This window comes from Typopeltis vanoorti, chromosome 4 (genome assembly GCF_054136105.1).
Source record: "Typopeltis vanoorti isolate ZY-2024b chromosome 4, IOZ_Tvanoo_1.0, whole genome shotgun sequence".
In the NCBI taxonomy this organism is placed as follows: Eukaryota; Metazoa; Arthropoda; class Arachnida; order Uropygi; family Thelyphonidae; genus Typopeltis; species Typopeltis vanoorti.
The window spans coordinates 52,509,986-52,525,434 of NC_143552.1; the positions used below are offsets into that span (position 1 = coordinate 52,509,986).

Here is a 15,449-nt window from a genome sequence, read left to right on the forward strand (position 1 = left end):
AAAAAGAAAAAGCTTCAGATGGAATGAAAGAAACAAGCACATCTCCATAACCAGTTTCGATTATATTACTGTTACTAGAATATTCAAAATGTAAAATACCTTATTCTCAACAGAATAAAACGCTTTTATATAGAACACACACACATAAGTTGAAGCAGAGTAAATTGGTCCAAAAAATGGCCGCCTCTGCTATACACTCGGGTTCAAATTGTGTGAATGTGTTTAGATAGTGGATGAAGTGTATCAACTGAGATTATCCTGTTTGTTAGGAGCCTGAAGTGGTCTGAAAAATGTTTTGTCTCTATAGCATAGTTCCCGTATTGTCACAATCCACTCACAGTTCTTAATATACGAGCCCCCTGTTAAGCGATTGCAACACCTCAAAATTAAAAATATTTGTGGAGTTTTTTTTTAATTTAGCTTTTAGTTACAGCTGTGTATATTAAAGAAATTCAAATATCATTTAAAAAGCTTTATTTCATGGTAATTACATGGCAAAGAATCAACTGCCATTAACTTAATGAACAGAGTAGGATTTTTTTTTTCAATATAGTAAAGATTAAATGTTCTGACCATGGCAAAATAACCATTACCGAATAGAATCTGCAACTGCATACATTAACTTATGTAACCAATATTAATAAATATCGAAAAACTTTGTAACACAAACTAGTTTTTACTGTTCAATATTCAATTATGAATATATTTCTAATATAAAACCATCTTTCACGAACAGAGTAACGATTAAAAAACTACATTAAGCATAACAGCCAAAAGAGATAGCGATTTAAAAACCCACACGAAACATAAGCACATGTTTAGTTTTGGGGAACCCGCACAATTTCCAAATTCCTCTCTTCCTTACTCTTCAAGTTACGTTGATAAAGCCTTAAGAAAGCTTGGATGGACATTTGTATAATATAAATCAAGTGATTATGGCGAGTAATTTCTTAGCAGCTGCAAGTAAACATGTTTATCCAGTGGAAACATCCTATTAAGAGAGAAAAAAAAAAAAAACATTAGTATAATGAAAACTCACTCATGGAAGATATCATTTTAATAATCACGCGGTACAGTTGAATCGGGAGGGTATTCGACTGAGGTTAATGTGAAATATAATCAAAAATTTTATTTCGAGTGATCACATTGAAGACAAACACGGATTTTTATGCAGAAGCCAAGTACCATCTGTTGGGTCATTCGCTTGTCACTGCAAGCTGTATCTAGCGCTATGGGCACAATACTCTTTGTAAGAGAGTATTGTGCCCATAGCACTTTTCCATAAAAATAGAGTATGTGCGTTAATTTCTTATTCGAATCGAGATATATTACTATACACCTCCAGGGGAGATTTATGATATTTAAACCGGTTATCAGGGTGACTACAAAGAAGTCAAATTTAAGTTGTTTTCCAAACGTTTTAAAATGGAGTGATGTTTGAGACTGATATTAATGGAAGTCAGCATTTTCTGCAGGTTTAACCCTTATTTAGATATTGTACGGGAACGATGTGCTGTGAAAAGATTTGCATAAATACTTATTTTGTCATGAAGTGTTCCATTTAACCCCACATGGGTAGAAATTTCTGGCCCAGATCGGCACGTTTTTTTCTACATCCTTATTTTCCATATCGCTACCAGAAACTTTTTTTTTTTCAAACCGAATTGTTATAAATGACAGAGGCAAAACTGTGCCGCGACTGTTCCTTGTAATGAAATAGTAAAAGTTGGTTGGAATTAGTTAACTCAGCTAAAGGATAAAATATAATATCTAAGAGGATAAAATATAATATTTGGTCAGTTGCCTTGAGAGAGCAAACCGCTGACCACCTCAGTATGAGATCGGTTAATTTTTTAGCCAAAAAAGCTCTTATGAAGTATTCGTGTGTTCTAGACTGGATCGAATCCAAGTCTTTATAGTCTAAAGGCAAATGTCTAATCCTCAAGTTGCAAGGATATCTACTTAGACAGTACGAAATTGCAAGCGAAAGATTTATCTTCGTTCGGAAAAAAAAATCTAGACGTGTTGTACTTTTCCTAACTTAACAGGAGTTCGTCATCATGCTACAACCAATTTTTCAGTCGCTATGAAAGTTTCACGAAAACATACTAAAATGAAGACCAAATTCGAAAGTGTATTGTGACAAAATACACATACATCTCCAAGGTTAACGCACATGTAGGGACTGATAAATTTCTTAAATTGGAAGGGATAGCTTTATGTCGGCGAGGGAAGATTATTTTGGTTTCCTAACTAGTATACCAAATATACTATCTAGAATTCTCAATCAGCAAACTTTTGTAAAATAATCTGTTGTTTTTCGGATTGTTGCTAATAGAAATAGGTATTCATCTTTACTTCATGTACCTGCCTTTGAGAAGAATTGGGAAAAAAAAAAATAACAGAACTGTTCCTGTCGTAAAATATTGTTCTTTCATTACTTCTAAAATGAAGAACTGGGTCAGAAACAAGCCTGTTGCGTTCGCTTAAGCTAAGCGAAAGCTGATAAATTAACTACTAACAGTGCTATTATAGATCAGACAACATGGCTATTATCTGTAACGGTGTATGCACGTGGCGTTCCCTAACACACACACACACACAAAAAAAAGACAACTATGTAAGTATGCATTTGGCGTAGTGATGAAGCTCTTCCATTAGTAAAATACCTGGATTAGAAGCCTGTAGACATATTTTTAGTGAAGATGAATTAGCCAATCTCATAAGGAGGTAGAAGGGATTTTCATTACGCTAACAAGAAAATTGACCACAAAATACAAGCAATTGTTTTACGTGAAGCTCTTCAAAACAATTCTCTGGTCAGTGCAATTCTGAAGAGGCATGAATAAGATCAGATCCAAAAATGCCATGTTAAAAACTAATGCCTTAAGCAACCCAATTTATTCCAAATGAGGGCACGATCCATACATGACTTCACAACTTAGTTGCTTCGATCGAAATTCCGAGAACAGCTCTATAATCTTTTCTAAAACTTGTTTCTTAGATAAGAGAAATTTGCTAGAGATTTTAAGATAAAATTGAGAGGTCTAATGCTTAACTCAATTTCCGTATAAAATTCACAAGTGGCCAGATAATTCTCTGTATAGTAAAAGTTAGCAACTCAGCACAATCAAGTGAATTATTCGCTGTGTGCACATTTCAAGTTTGTGTGCTAATAAGATTTAAACCAAGAACTGTTTAAGATTTGTTATGCAAACTACAATTTTTCATCCAGACTTTTATTTTTAAGTCGAGAGCGAAAATCAATCTATCTCACACAGGGAAGACAGAAAGGAAGAATCAACTCGCGTGCTTCTGAATTGCGGATTAATTCTCAAAATAGTCACGTCCAATGCACACCACTGTTAGTTTACTTGCGCTTATTTTAATCTAGAAAATTTCTAATTTTCATTGCGAAGCGAAGTAGAAATTCCTAAGATTCTTCTCATTACATTAAATATTTAAATTAAAAATATAAAAAAAAAAATTGTTCCAAAAATGCTGAACTTTTGTAACTGTAATAAAAAATGTAATTATAACATCTTTTGATAGCGCAATACAGAATCTGCAATGAAGGAAAGAGTACAAGATGATTAGAATTACCGTCATAGCAGCAAAAGCAACGATGCCAGCGAAATTGTTTTTGCCACATAATATTTATGTGAAAAAAAAAAACTTAAGTATTCATATGTAATCGAATTTCATATCAATTGTACGTAGGTGATATTTGTGCATAATGTGAAAATTAAAACTTCATATGTACTTGATATTTTTTGTATATGAAGTAATGAATTATTTAATAAAGATTAACAACGGTAACGTCCAGATTTGGAGGAGGCTATTTGAGAAGTTCCAGACTTTTTCTCTCTAGTGTACGGTACCTAAGTATGAAAAGAGCAGGGGTTTGCAATACTGTTTTACAGGTCTTATTCCTAAGCGCCTTGAGTTGCTCGACTTGTTCATTTCGAACATGGAGAAAAAATGTTCTCCCCAATGCCTCTTTCCGTTTCTGTGAAGATGGATTCATTCGGAATCGTGCAGTGTTAAAAAACGTTGACTATTAAAAGAATAAATTTCAACTGTAGTGATTACAAATCAGACAATTAAACTAGACTGCATTAGATTTCTCATTAAAATAAGCAATTCTAAGTTCATAAAAAAATTGAAGTTGATTACCTGAATTTCATTTTTCAAGCCACCAGCTCGACGTTTCGTTGTGAATCTTTGGAATGTCCTGTGCTTATATTTATATCCTGCAACAAACAACGATTTTTAATAAAAAGTTAAATTTCTCAAATGAAGTTAGAAAATTTGAACAAAGTTCATATTTAAAATACTGACCTGACTAGCCATCTTCAGTTGGTCTAGCGATGGACATCTTTGATGCACAGAACTTGATAGATATTATAATATTAACAACATTTGGACAGAACCTCTAAGTCTAGAGTGCTCACTCCCAAAGGACGGATATGGGAGTGGATATATCAGGGCGAGTGAATTTAGTAATTAATACTCCACACTTCTCACAAGACAATGTGCGTAAAAGAGAAGAACGAGGACAGTCATACATTCCATTACCGTTCAAGATTGAGTGCTAAGCTTTAAGAATGCTAATATAAAAACTGGGCAGTAAGAATTTGGATAGCTTTTGGTTTTAAATGAAAATAAGGAAAGTGCAATGCAATTAAACATTACAGTGCATTATTTAAATTAAGGGGATATAAAATCCCACATTGTTTCAAAACCGAATAAGAAACTCAAAGATCGGATCAGAGAGTTTCATGCCGAATATAGTAAACTATATAAAGTATCGGCGATCATTAGCGTGAGCTAATGCAAGTGACCCTAGTACGTAGTACAATACCGGACAACTCGTTGACACTTGCATTAGCACGCTAGTGATCGCCGATACTTTATATCGTTTACTATATTCGGCATGAAACTCCGATTCCAATCTTCGTGTTTCTTATTCGGTTTTGAAACAATGTGGGATTTTATATCCCCTTAATTTAAATATTGTTTATATCGCCGAAATGAAGCTTATTAGCTCTTTATATTTAAGTAATTTAATGGTTGCACCATTAAATTACTCGGAAACTCGTATAGCCGAGTATATAAGTTCTGTTCGCTATACACTTTGGTATTAATATTAATTTGGTCTAACTACTCACTGATGAAGCCTCAAAAAAGGCTGAAACCAGTCTGGGTAGTGACCTCCCACCATAATGTAATAACAGCATACATTTCCTAGGAAATGTGTTTTTACATTATGGAAAATACCTAAGAATAGCGATCTGAACTTTCCCCACCTTTGCAACGAGTTGTCCGGTATTGTACTACGTACTAGGGTCACTTGCATCAGCTCACGCTAGTGATCGCCGATACTTTATATAGTTTACTATATTCGGCATGAAACTGATTCCAATCTTTGAGTTTCTTATTCGGTTTTGAAACAATGTGGGATTTTATATCCCCTTAATTGAAATATTGTTTATATCGCCGAAATGAAACTTATTAGCTCTTTATATTTAAATTATAGTGCATATTACGGAAAATTTTGCAGACATCCTTTTACAAGAAATTAAAAGCTGCTTAGATCCTCTTACGAGATCTATCCCTAATTTAACTGTCATGTAGAAAAACAATTTCATGAAATAAAGCATGATAACTATGCAGAACATTAGTTTGCAGTTTATTTGCTTTTATTGTCAAGTAAAAGATACCGACTCAAATAGAGCTGAAGGGGGGAAAAAATGTAGAAAACGCCAACCTCGAAACGTGTTTGTTAATAGTGTTACACGTGTAGTTTAGGAACGGAAGAATAATCAATTCGTGGCATTCATGCCACACAAATTTAAGTTTCTCCCTAGAAGGCCGACAATAAAATTTTAGCGGTATGCTAACCACTCGGCCAATCCAAGTCTTCTGTTGACGCGTGAAGTACATTCAGGACTAGGCTAGTTGAATATATATATATATATATATATATATATATATATATATATATATATATATATATATATAGTTGAATCATTTAGCCTATATATATATATATAGACTAAATGATTCAACTCTAAATTGTATTAGCACATTCATCTCTAATACATAAATTTTAATAAAAAAGGCGTTTAACTTTACTATTTGTATGAGAATATGACCTATGCATTAATTTAACCTTGGTATTTCTTCTGGGTCTGGCTTCCACTGATGAGACCTCAAAGGTTGAAACCGGTGTGGGTAGTGGTCCTTTGCATAGAGTATTATACATGTTTGATAGGTATATGTGCTTTGCATTATGGAACAGAAAGGCAATCAAGTCATTTAGCCTCTATATACAAGTAGCTGATTTACTTCATGTGCAAACTTGGCTTACACTTGTTTCAAGGATAAAACAAGAATAAAATTCTTCGGTAGGTTTAATGCATTGCATTTTTTTTTTTATGATGATCGGTGTAATTAGAAATATTTGCGCTGAAAAAATGCCTCTCAGAATTTAGAGGGCGTGTCCAAAACGATATTTAGGTGTTCTTGTTTCTAGTTATGAAAACCTTCCGCCTCCATGTGAAAAGAACACTTGCAACTGAACCCACCCCCACACACTCGCATGTCGGAGGGGATTCGAATTTAGTTTTTTCTTAAAATAATGTCGCATTGTTCTTGAATTTTGTAACGGAACTGATTGGATTTCAAGCAGTGGCGGCCGGTGACAATTTTAAGTGACACTGCGTTAGATCACAGTGCATTTGTTTCGTAATCTAAAGCGTTAATCGAACAAATCCAATTATTAACTATTCAATCAATGTCGAAACACAAGCTGTAACCTTTAACATGTTGTATTGCATTTATATAATGTTAAGCATTGTTATTATTTATAAACACAAACAAAATTTAATGTTTTCCTTGGGGTGCTGCAGTGTCTCAGTGCTTATGTACAAGCCACCACTGATTTCAAGACCCGAGTGATTTCATTTCGATTTCTTTGACAAAAGAAAATGAACAGTGAAGTATAATTCTTACTGACTAGGATATTTTTTGTTAAAAGTTGAGATGTAATTCATTATCTAAGAGTATTTCATAGGCTTTAAGAAGAGCAAACTATTCTCAGCAAGTTTCGCGGATTTAAAAAACCCCGTGGACTAGTGGTTGGGAAACATTGGTTTAGAAATCAGCATGAGGTGGCCAAAGCTTGTCAATCACGAGTATGCACCGGGCCGAGGAAAGATACTCGCCCTCCTCGAAGGCTTAATGCTGAAAAGCGATGGTGGATATCGATATTATTACAAGAGCTGGAGATGTGGTATTACTATGCCATCCACCTCTATTAATTAGATTAGATTTAAAAGCAATCATTAGTAATATCAATTACAGACATGAGCTGGAACTTTATTTGTAAGAATGGGATAAGCATTTAAAATAAATGTAAGCAAGCACGCAGTAACACTAAAGCATTGATTCTTACCTGGGTGGCCAGTCGCAGCAGCGCTATTGATTGGCATGTTCTGCCAGTACCACTCTCCTTTAGGGAATGCCTTGCTCTTCTTTTGATACAAGTCGCTGTTTAGGGTACTCTGAGATGAATATGATAGGTTCAAATTACTTTGAGATATTCCTAAGCAGTAAAGTTTTATTCAACTGAAGTAAGTATTCAACTCAGTTCAATTTTAGATAAAAGTGTACACAAAATCTTGAGTATCTCCTGGATAACAAGAACGACCATGAAGTAATCATAACTGAACGTATTACAGTCGCTAACCTAACTGCCCAAATTCAAGCTGCTGAAAGATGGTTCAGATTGAATATTCTGCTCGGCAGAATATTCAGATTGAATATTCTGCTGAACAGTCTATAAAACGAGGCGGAAAATTAGATTACTGAAAGAATAACTAGTTAAAAAAAAAACACCAAAAGAATTTGTCTCCTCTTCTAGAGCGGCGCATCATCGTTCATCTGATTTTGATCGAGTTCTAGAAATTTTACTATTTCATGTAAACATGGATGCCATTGAAAGATGTCGCTGGAAAAAAAAAAAAAAAAAAAAAAAATCCAGTATTCAAAAGTAGAGAGTTGGCTGCAATTTAGAAGCGACTGCTCGACTAACGTTGCTTCGCTGTTCAGAATTAAAATGCTTTCTGAAATTCCGACAATACCGCTAATTAAAATTAGTCAAATAGGCCATTTTAAATAAATTCATATTTATACAGCCAACTTTTGTAATATTGAAATTTTTCTATAAATACATAAGATTAAAGACTAGCATAAATTAACAACTCCCGCAACCTTCCTGCCTCGAAAAGCAGCACATTCAGAGCAATGTTTCTCAACCAGCGGGCACACATGCATGGAAGTGAAAAAATACTTGAAACTGATTTGTGTTGTGCTATAATCCATACTGCCCAGAATCCGAAAGGCTCGAATCTTAATAATCGCAGTGATAACTGAAGCAAATGGCTTAAGGAACTGAAAATATATATTTTCTAAGATTCATTTTTTCTTAATCTTTCTTAGTACGCCTCATAAAATCAATCTAACAATTAATATAACCTTACCTTGATTTGATGACTAACTGAAAAATTTCGCTCTGGCACATTTTTACGTTGTAATGCTCCATTAATATCTTCATGAATATCTTCCAAGATATTCGACACGTAAGTGATATATTTTGCCATTCTCGTAGCAAGAGAAGGTTGGAAACTAGAGAAAGCACTTTCATCTTTTTGTGATACAGTCCAAGAAGCCCATTTCTTCCCGGTATACACATCATCTTCGTACGATTTTTTGTAGTGGACATCCTCGTTACGCACAAGTGAACTTTTATTTTCATATTCATTTTGATATTTATCGCTTGATAAATAAATGCTTGTATTCATAATATTGTATGGATTGCGGAGATGGGGGTTATTAACATACATTTCCCACAGTTCTTCATCGTCTTTGTTTATAGACCACGAACTGAATGAAAGGTCTATATTTTCGATCCCTCTCAATGAAGACTCATTGTCAGCGTCCAGTTTCCCGGATTTGTCCCATATGTGCTTCATATCCTCTGTAAAACTTGCAGCAAGGGTGCTTTCGTCTACAACTCCCGTTTGAAGAGCAGAAGGCAGTGTATTGGAAAGAACATTGGTGGTGCTTTCTTCAGTGTAGGGTATATTGTAACTTCCTGATTCGTAATATCGTTTATCGAATGTGGCCAACTTCCCAGGATTCCAGTACTCTATTTGCCCTTCTATATCCCCTTTCCATTCACCACAGGTGAATAGGTTACAGAATCTTTCTACTTCAATGAAGTCATGGCAAAAATCAAAATCCGAACTGCAGAGATAAAACGGTTGTAGTGAATGAAGTGGTCCAAAGTCAAATAGATCGGCTTCTGCGTTTTCACAAATAGAAAAGTAAGAAGAGTCGTAAAATGAGAAATTATTCGGATGGGTCATTATTTCATCACTAAGTGATGTTGGCGAATTGCACAGAACACGATGATTTCTGTTATTAGAAGCTTTTAAATTTGCAACGCAGAAGATCCTTGTTCTTAACTGGAGTTTCTCAGAAAATTAAGTTAAGAGGTGTGGATTTCAATATCTAAATACACTGCTTATTAAGAAGCAAAAATAGCAAATTATTATTGGAGTTAAGTTATCTGTTGGAATCTAAAATGCAGTTCTAAATTACATATGAAAAGGAATGACACTTGCATCAAATGGTTCCGGGGAAGGCGAATCTAAAAAAAAAAAAGGTCCCTCGAAGTGAACAACTCCTGTCGAATGGTCTCTAGAAGAAAAAAAAAAGTTAATGAAAATATAATAATGTATAATAAAAATTTAAGTTCATAAGAATAAACGATACGTAAAAATAGAAATGGGGATGGAAAATCCCTTTAAGGGATTTTCCATCCCCCTTTCTATTAAGATGTTCGCCGGTAAAATAGCCTTTCGGCTTATTAAATTAGTGATACGTAAAAATGTTTTATTCGATATGTATCGCCTACAGTATCAGCAAAGACAGTGTTTCTTTGAACAATTACGTTTTGAAATAATCGAAACTGATCTAATGTATTAGATTAAAAGGTTGATTACTTGCAGTCTGCTTCGAATAAGTAATAAACAAGTTCATCTGGCTCAATATTTCAAATTATGTAGATTAACGAAGTGATAAATCTTGTGAATTTTGATAAGTTGTCAATCTTTACTCTAATCCCATGATCGACAAAGCACCATAATGCCATAAACTCTTCAGAACATTTAAGTATGGCTTGCAGCAATACAATGCTTTATCATCCTGGTATCTGAGTAAAAATTAGATTACAGAAATTCATTCTAACAAGATAATGAATTTCAGAAACTTAAAAAAAAAGATCATTTTAAGTATTTTTTTTTAAATGTGTTTAAAGCACCCAACATGGTATACCGCTGAAGTCAACAAGTGGGAACATTTTTTAAATTGTTCATTTCCGTCTCCTCGCCCCACCTCCCAAAGAACACTGAATATACGTTTTACTTGCGACCTCAGGAAGTTTGGAACTATCCATGGCTCATCGAATGACGGCTTATGCCCTTAGTTCAAGTAGGAGTATGCGAAAAGTTGAATAGAAATCCTTACGCTTGTTTTCTGTTCATAAATGCTTACACTCCAGTATCTTAAGGACTTTTCTAGAGCTTGGAAGGCTTTCAAAACGTTTCCTCACAGCATAAGGTTATTTTTTTAAAATTCACATTATCGAAACTGTTTTACAGTTTTCGTTCATTATATCACAGCAATGAAGTCCGCTTTTATTTACATACTATAGTTTGATTATTACAAATGGCATCTTTTCGATGCATTAAGCCACTAAAATAGTCAGATTTAACCAAAAAAAATCGATATGACTCGATAAAGTTTAGCACAGTTCTTAAATTTCAATCGAATTCGTTATATCAGGTGAGCGATGTCTGCGTCTATATAACTACCGGAGCTTACGCATTTTGCAGTCTTTACGAAAAGTAAACTGCCTTAACTACGAAAGTCGCCTAAATGAATTTAGCGTAAGGGCTTCAAAAAAATTCCAATGTTAAGATTGACTTAGCGCTTAATTACTTTTTTTTTTTTTTTACTGTGGACATGAAATTTATTATACATCCTTTGTTGAATGAATAATTCAAATATTTTCCGCTGAAAGAAGTTATAACAAAATATTACATGAAGTGATGATAATTACATCAAGCATGGTTCATGAAAATTACCATTTGAGCCCAGAAAAAACTGGCAATAAGTAAGATACAGATATTTATTAAAGACGGTCAGGGAGGTAGCATGCCCACTAAGGCAACTCAGATCCCAGAAAACTGTCGTATTCATAACCATGCCATATCTTCGTACAACTTCGGTAACGTTTGCAGATAAAATACAAAAATTTGTGTTGGGAGAGGGGGGGGGAGTTAATAGTAATGTAGATTAACAGCTTCAGTACGATACAATTTGCCCTTTGAGTCAATATTTTGTGTATACAAATTTCGCTTCAAACCCCTCTACATACGCTTACTTTTTTTTTTATTCCCTCTGCAACTTTTTTTTTTTTTTTGAAGTGGCTTTCCTCTAGTTTTGCAAGGACTATAACATGCAGAACTCCCCATTGCCAACCAGGAGAAATGAAACCAGCTTGATTCTCTGAGCCAGTCAGATGTCGCTCTGTAGAGAAATCTAAGTATGGCGAGTTGCGCTGTGGAATAAAATTGTTTCTTCTAATTTTTTTTTTTTTTTTTTTTTAAAAAAGAAGGAAAGTAAAGGGACATGGGAAGAAAAGATCGCCTGTTCCATAATACAACTAATCGTACTCGCATTTCGTTAAAATATACGCAAAACGTAAGAACAGTAAACAAGTTAAGATGTGCAGAAAGAAAAGGTCAATTAAAAATGGCATTGCTTTTCAGCACTTTCTTCGAATGACGTTGCTTTCATGCCGAGTCGGGATCTGCATATGAAGTATATAATATAATACCCGATTCTCACGATTCCATTTCCTACCTGACTAATCATCCATGCTGCCTCCATGGCAAGTTTTTTTTTTTTTTTTTTTGACCACTGATCCTCGGCGTAATCAAGTCAGTGGAAGCTAAACGTATGATTGAATTGCAGCAACGGTCAAACAATTCGCAGTAAGTTTATAGCATTAAGACATGACCAATCAAAAACAGCCAAAAAATTATATGAATGTTTATTTTCGTGCTTGTTTGCTTTCTCTCTGAACACTTCTGTTTCTGTTGACGGCCAACTAGCACCGATTGCCGAAAGAGCGTTTCGAAATCAGCATGAGAACAAGGAATGACATTTTTATGTCACTGAAGAAATCCGCTTTTGATTTGCAATACTTCAGTGCCTACTGACACTTCAGGTTTACTGTAAAATAGCATGCGAGGGAGTCCATTTTACCACATACTGTGGTAAGTAAGGAACATTTCACTAAGGATAAGATCTTAATTCAGGTTTTCTGTAAGGGTAATTATGAATGAGGGGAGGAAACATTAAGATGACGGTACTATTTAATATGAGGCAAGATATAGAATTAAAGTTGATATGAACTAAATGCTTTAACGGCAGTGCCTGCTTCCCCCCCCCTTGGGTGATTAAGCATATTTCTGAACAGATAAAGTTGCAAAATTTAGAGATTTAAAAAACTGAAAAGGCTTAAGAACTTCAATAAAACAAAGATGTAATTATTTGAATCATGAAATTCCTCAAGCCAACTTTCGAATGATGGGAGGATGATTAAATAGCAGATTGAAAGAACTACAAAAATGGTGGATAATCATTTCAAGCGAGTGAAAAAAAAAAAAAGCCATAGTTCAAACAGGAGGAATCGCTTTGCGCTAAAGCCTGCGCAGTCGTTTGGTTTCGTAAGCTGTATAGAGAAATATTTCAAGAATCGGGATATTGACGAGATGAGAGGATAGGAGCGAGAGTAGTACTCATGTGAAATCTAAGTAATCCATTATGTAGAAATTGATTGATTTCCATTTATCGTATGAATTGATTATAATTTTATATCAGTATTACCCACATCAGCAGTTTAAAGACTAAGTGTTGGTGAACGTTTCGGAAACGTGTACAACTATTAATATTACAAACCAAGAAAAAGTAACGACAAAGAAGCGCAGTTTTCTTTTGCATACAGTGTCATTTTACCCTTGTTAGATTCCTCAAATCTTTGGTCCTACAAGTTTGTTAGAGAATTCTGTGAATGCAATAAGCCATCCCCCCCATTAAATAAAATATAACTTCCGTCACATCACACTCATTGTATTATCACCAAGAATATTTCTTTCTTCCAGGAGGAAGCTACGATAGAATATAAGGGTTGCAATAAAAATAAGTACTATTTCTGCAGAATCTTCATACATGGCTAATAGTCTTACTAATGGATTTACTTTCGCTCAGAGTTTAAGAAAATATATGAAATTCTATATAGCATTTCATCGAAAGGGTTATAGAAGTTTAAGCTAAGTTTTCTATGAAATTTAATTATTAGAGACTGGTTAGTAACTTCTTTCATATTACTCCCCCCTCCATTGCGGTATTATCTAAGTATCTTGAATACTTGAGGCAAGGGCACATCTTTGGGGGAAGAACTATACCAGAACCAACACTACTTTAAGTGAATAAGTCGTCACCACTTCATGTTGAAGTTTTCCCAGAGAACCAAAGTTTGTTGTTCGGAAATATTACTTATCAAGTCGAAGTATATTTCAAGTATACAATTTGCCAACGTAGGATGGTGTGTAAAATTCAAAGAACTAATTAATAAATTTATGTCCGTACAGAGAATGAATTGCCCTTTAACGAGTTAAAACAAATTTATTCTAAGAATCGGGATAAATTTTGATTATGGAATGTTTATTTCGTTGTTTTGTAACAGTTCAGCCATACCTCCCCTCGCTCGTAAAACAATTGACTGCATTATAGAAATCTTGAGAAATTTCAAAAAATAATTTCAAGAATCATCTTTGCATTGGAGTATCAAAAAATGTTTTTTTTACTCACATTCCAGGTCAGTTCACTATATTAGTTATGATGAACAATATTCAGCGGCAGTATCACTAAAAGGCGCACTTTTTAGAATGAAGAATCACTTTGCCCAGCAGCACAAAACCGATTCGCTAAGGAAATGAAAACTCAATCAGCTCACGCAGCAAATTTGTCGACTTTGCTTCTTCTTATATTCAAACTGTTTAACAAACTCAAAAGAATGGATTACCCTCTACACTGAACTTGGTGCGTCCTGTTCACTCTCTCCCACTAAATTAAAGAGGGCGCTTTGTATGATTTCGAAGTTAATATCAAATACATTAGTGAAAAAAAAAATCGTAACTTACCTATATATAACATACGTGTCAACTAATTAAATAATTACACACTTCAAACATGCATATTTTTATGCACCCATTGCAGTTTAGAGAAGTAAATATAACTAAATTAATAAACTCTAAAAAATAAGAAATTAATTCAAATTATATTTGCCTTTATTTTTCATAAACAGTCTTCAGCTCATTTCCAACACTTCCACACCCCCATCAATGGGCGTGAACAGGCCCATCAACTGGCCAGCAGGTTGCGAAACACTAGTTAAGGGCAGCTTACAAATAAAGACCTCAACATTAGCACACAATATTTAATTTTCTGTAAAGCTGTTACATTAACGAACTTAGAAGAGTTGGCTCTGCAATTGAAACGATCTGTATTTTATTTACGAATCAACAAGACTCATAAATAAAAGACAAAACTGCGATATACTGTTTCAAGTGCAATTTCAGGGCGAGTTGGTAATGCACGGCATAACTGCCAACAAACGTCAAGTAGTACTATATGCTATCATGTTTAAACTCATTCCATTTTTTTTTCTCTTGAAAAAAAAAAAAAATAGGTGTATGTGTTTGCTATTATTGTTGACAAAAAAGAACCAGTAATCGCTACCTTCAGCTACAACGAAATCCAGTTTGCTTATTTCTTTTCGATTATAGCGATGCTTCTTTTTTTTTATCGACATCTGATTTTCCCCTTAGATTTTGTATCTGATAATTAGTTCAGATAAGATCTGAGAATCAATTTATCCGTGTTCAGTACTGCCTCCGGATCCCACTCGCGAGGAAAGTATGACATTTGCCCTTCGCTGGAAGACTGGATTCAAATTCATGTGTAAGAGATTTTCAAGTAAAGTTGAATTAGCTATTATCATACAGAGATAAACTCACCACCCCGAAGAATTGTGATTTTATATTGAAGGTTTAATGGAATATTATCAGCACTGAGAAAGGATTAAAACTAATTTTAATGCTTCCAATATTTCGTCTCAGTACAGAGACATCTTCAGGGATTACAAATAACTTTTTGTAACAACACACACACACACACATGCAACACAATGATTAATAAAACAAGTGAGTGAAACTAAAGTCTTATCTAGGTGGTGCGCCCTCTATGGG

The 15,449-nt window shown here is 34.3% G+C and overlaps 1 protein-coding gene across 1 annotated transcript; it reads right to left on the bottom strand.

Moving 5' to 3' along the window:
* Window positions 1-583: 583 nt before the first annotated feature.
* LOC150107300 (uncharacterized) lies at window positions 584-9,492 on the bottom strand. Its single transcript, XM_090391158.1, has 3 exons — window positions 8,547-9,492; window positions 4,177-4,253; window positions 584-991 (listed from the first exon to the last, which is right to left on the bottom strand). Exons 1-2 carry the CDS (start codon window positions 9,432-9,434, stop codon window positions 4,191-4,193), a joined length of 951 nt encoding a protein of 316 aa, XP_090247284.1. The 5' UTR covers window positions 9,435-9,492; the 3' UTR covers window positions 584-991; window positions 4,177-4,190.
* Between the last annotated feature and the right edge of the window lie 5,957 nt (window positions 9,493-15,449).

Excerpts from the sequence above, each read along its gene's own strand:
- LOC150107300 (XM_090391158.1), bottom strand. The coding sequence starts at position 9,434 with ATGACCCATCCGAATAATTTCTCATTTTACGACTCTTCTTACTTTTCT. Across the intron at positions 4,254-8,546 it reads CAGTTAGTCATCAAATCAAG|GATATAAATATAAGCACAGG; the intron begins GTAAGGTTATAT and ends TGTTTGTTGCAG.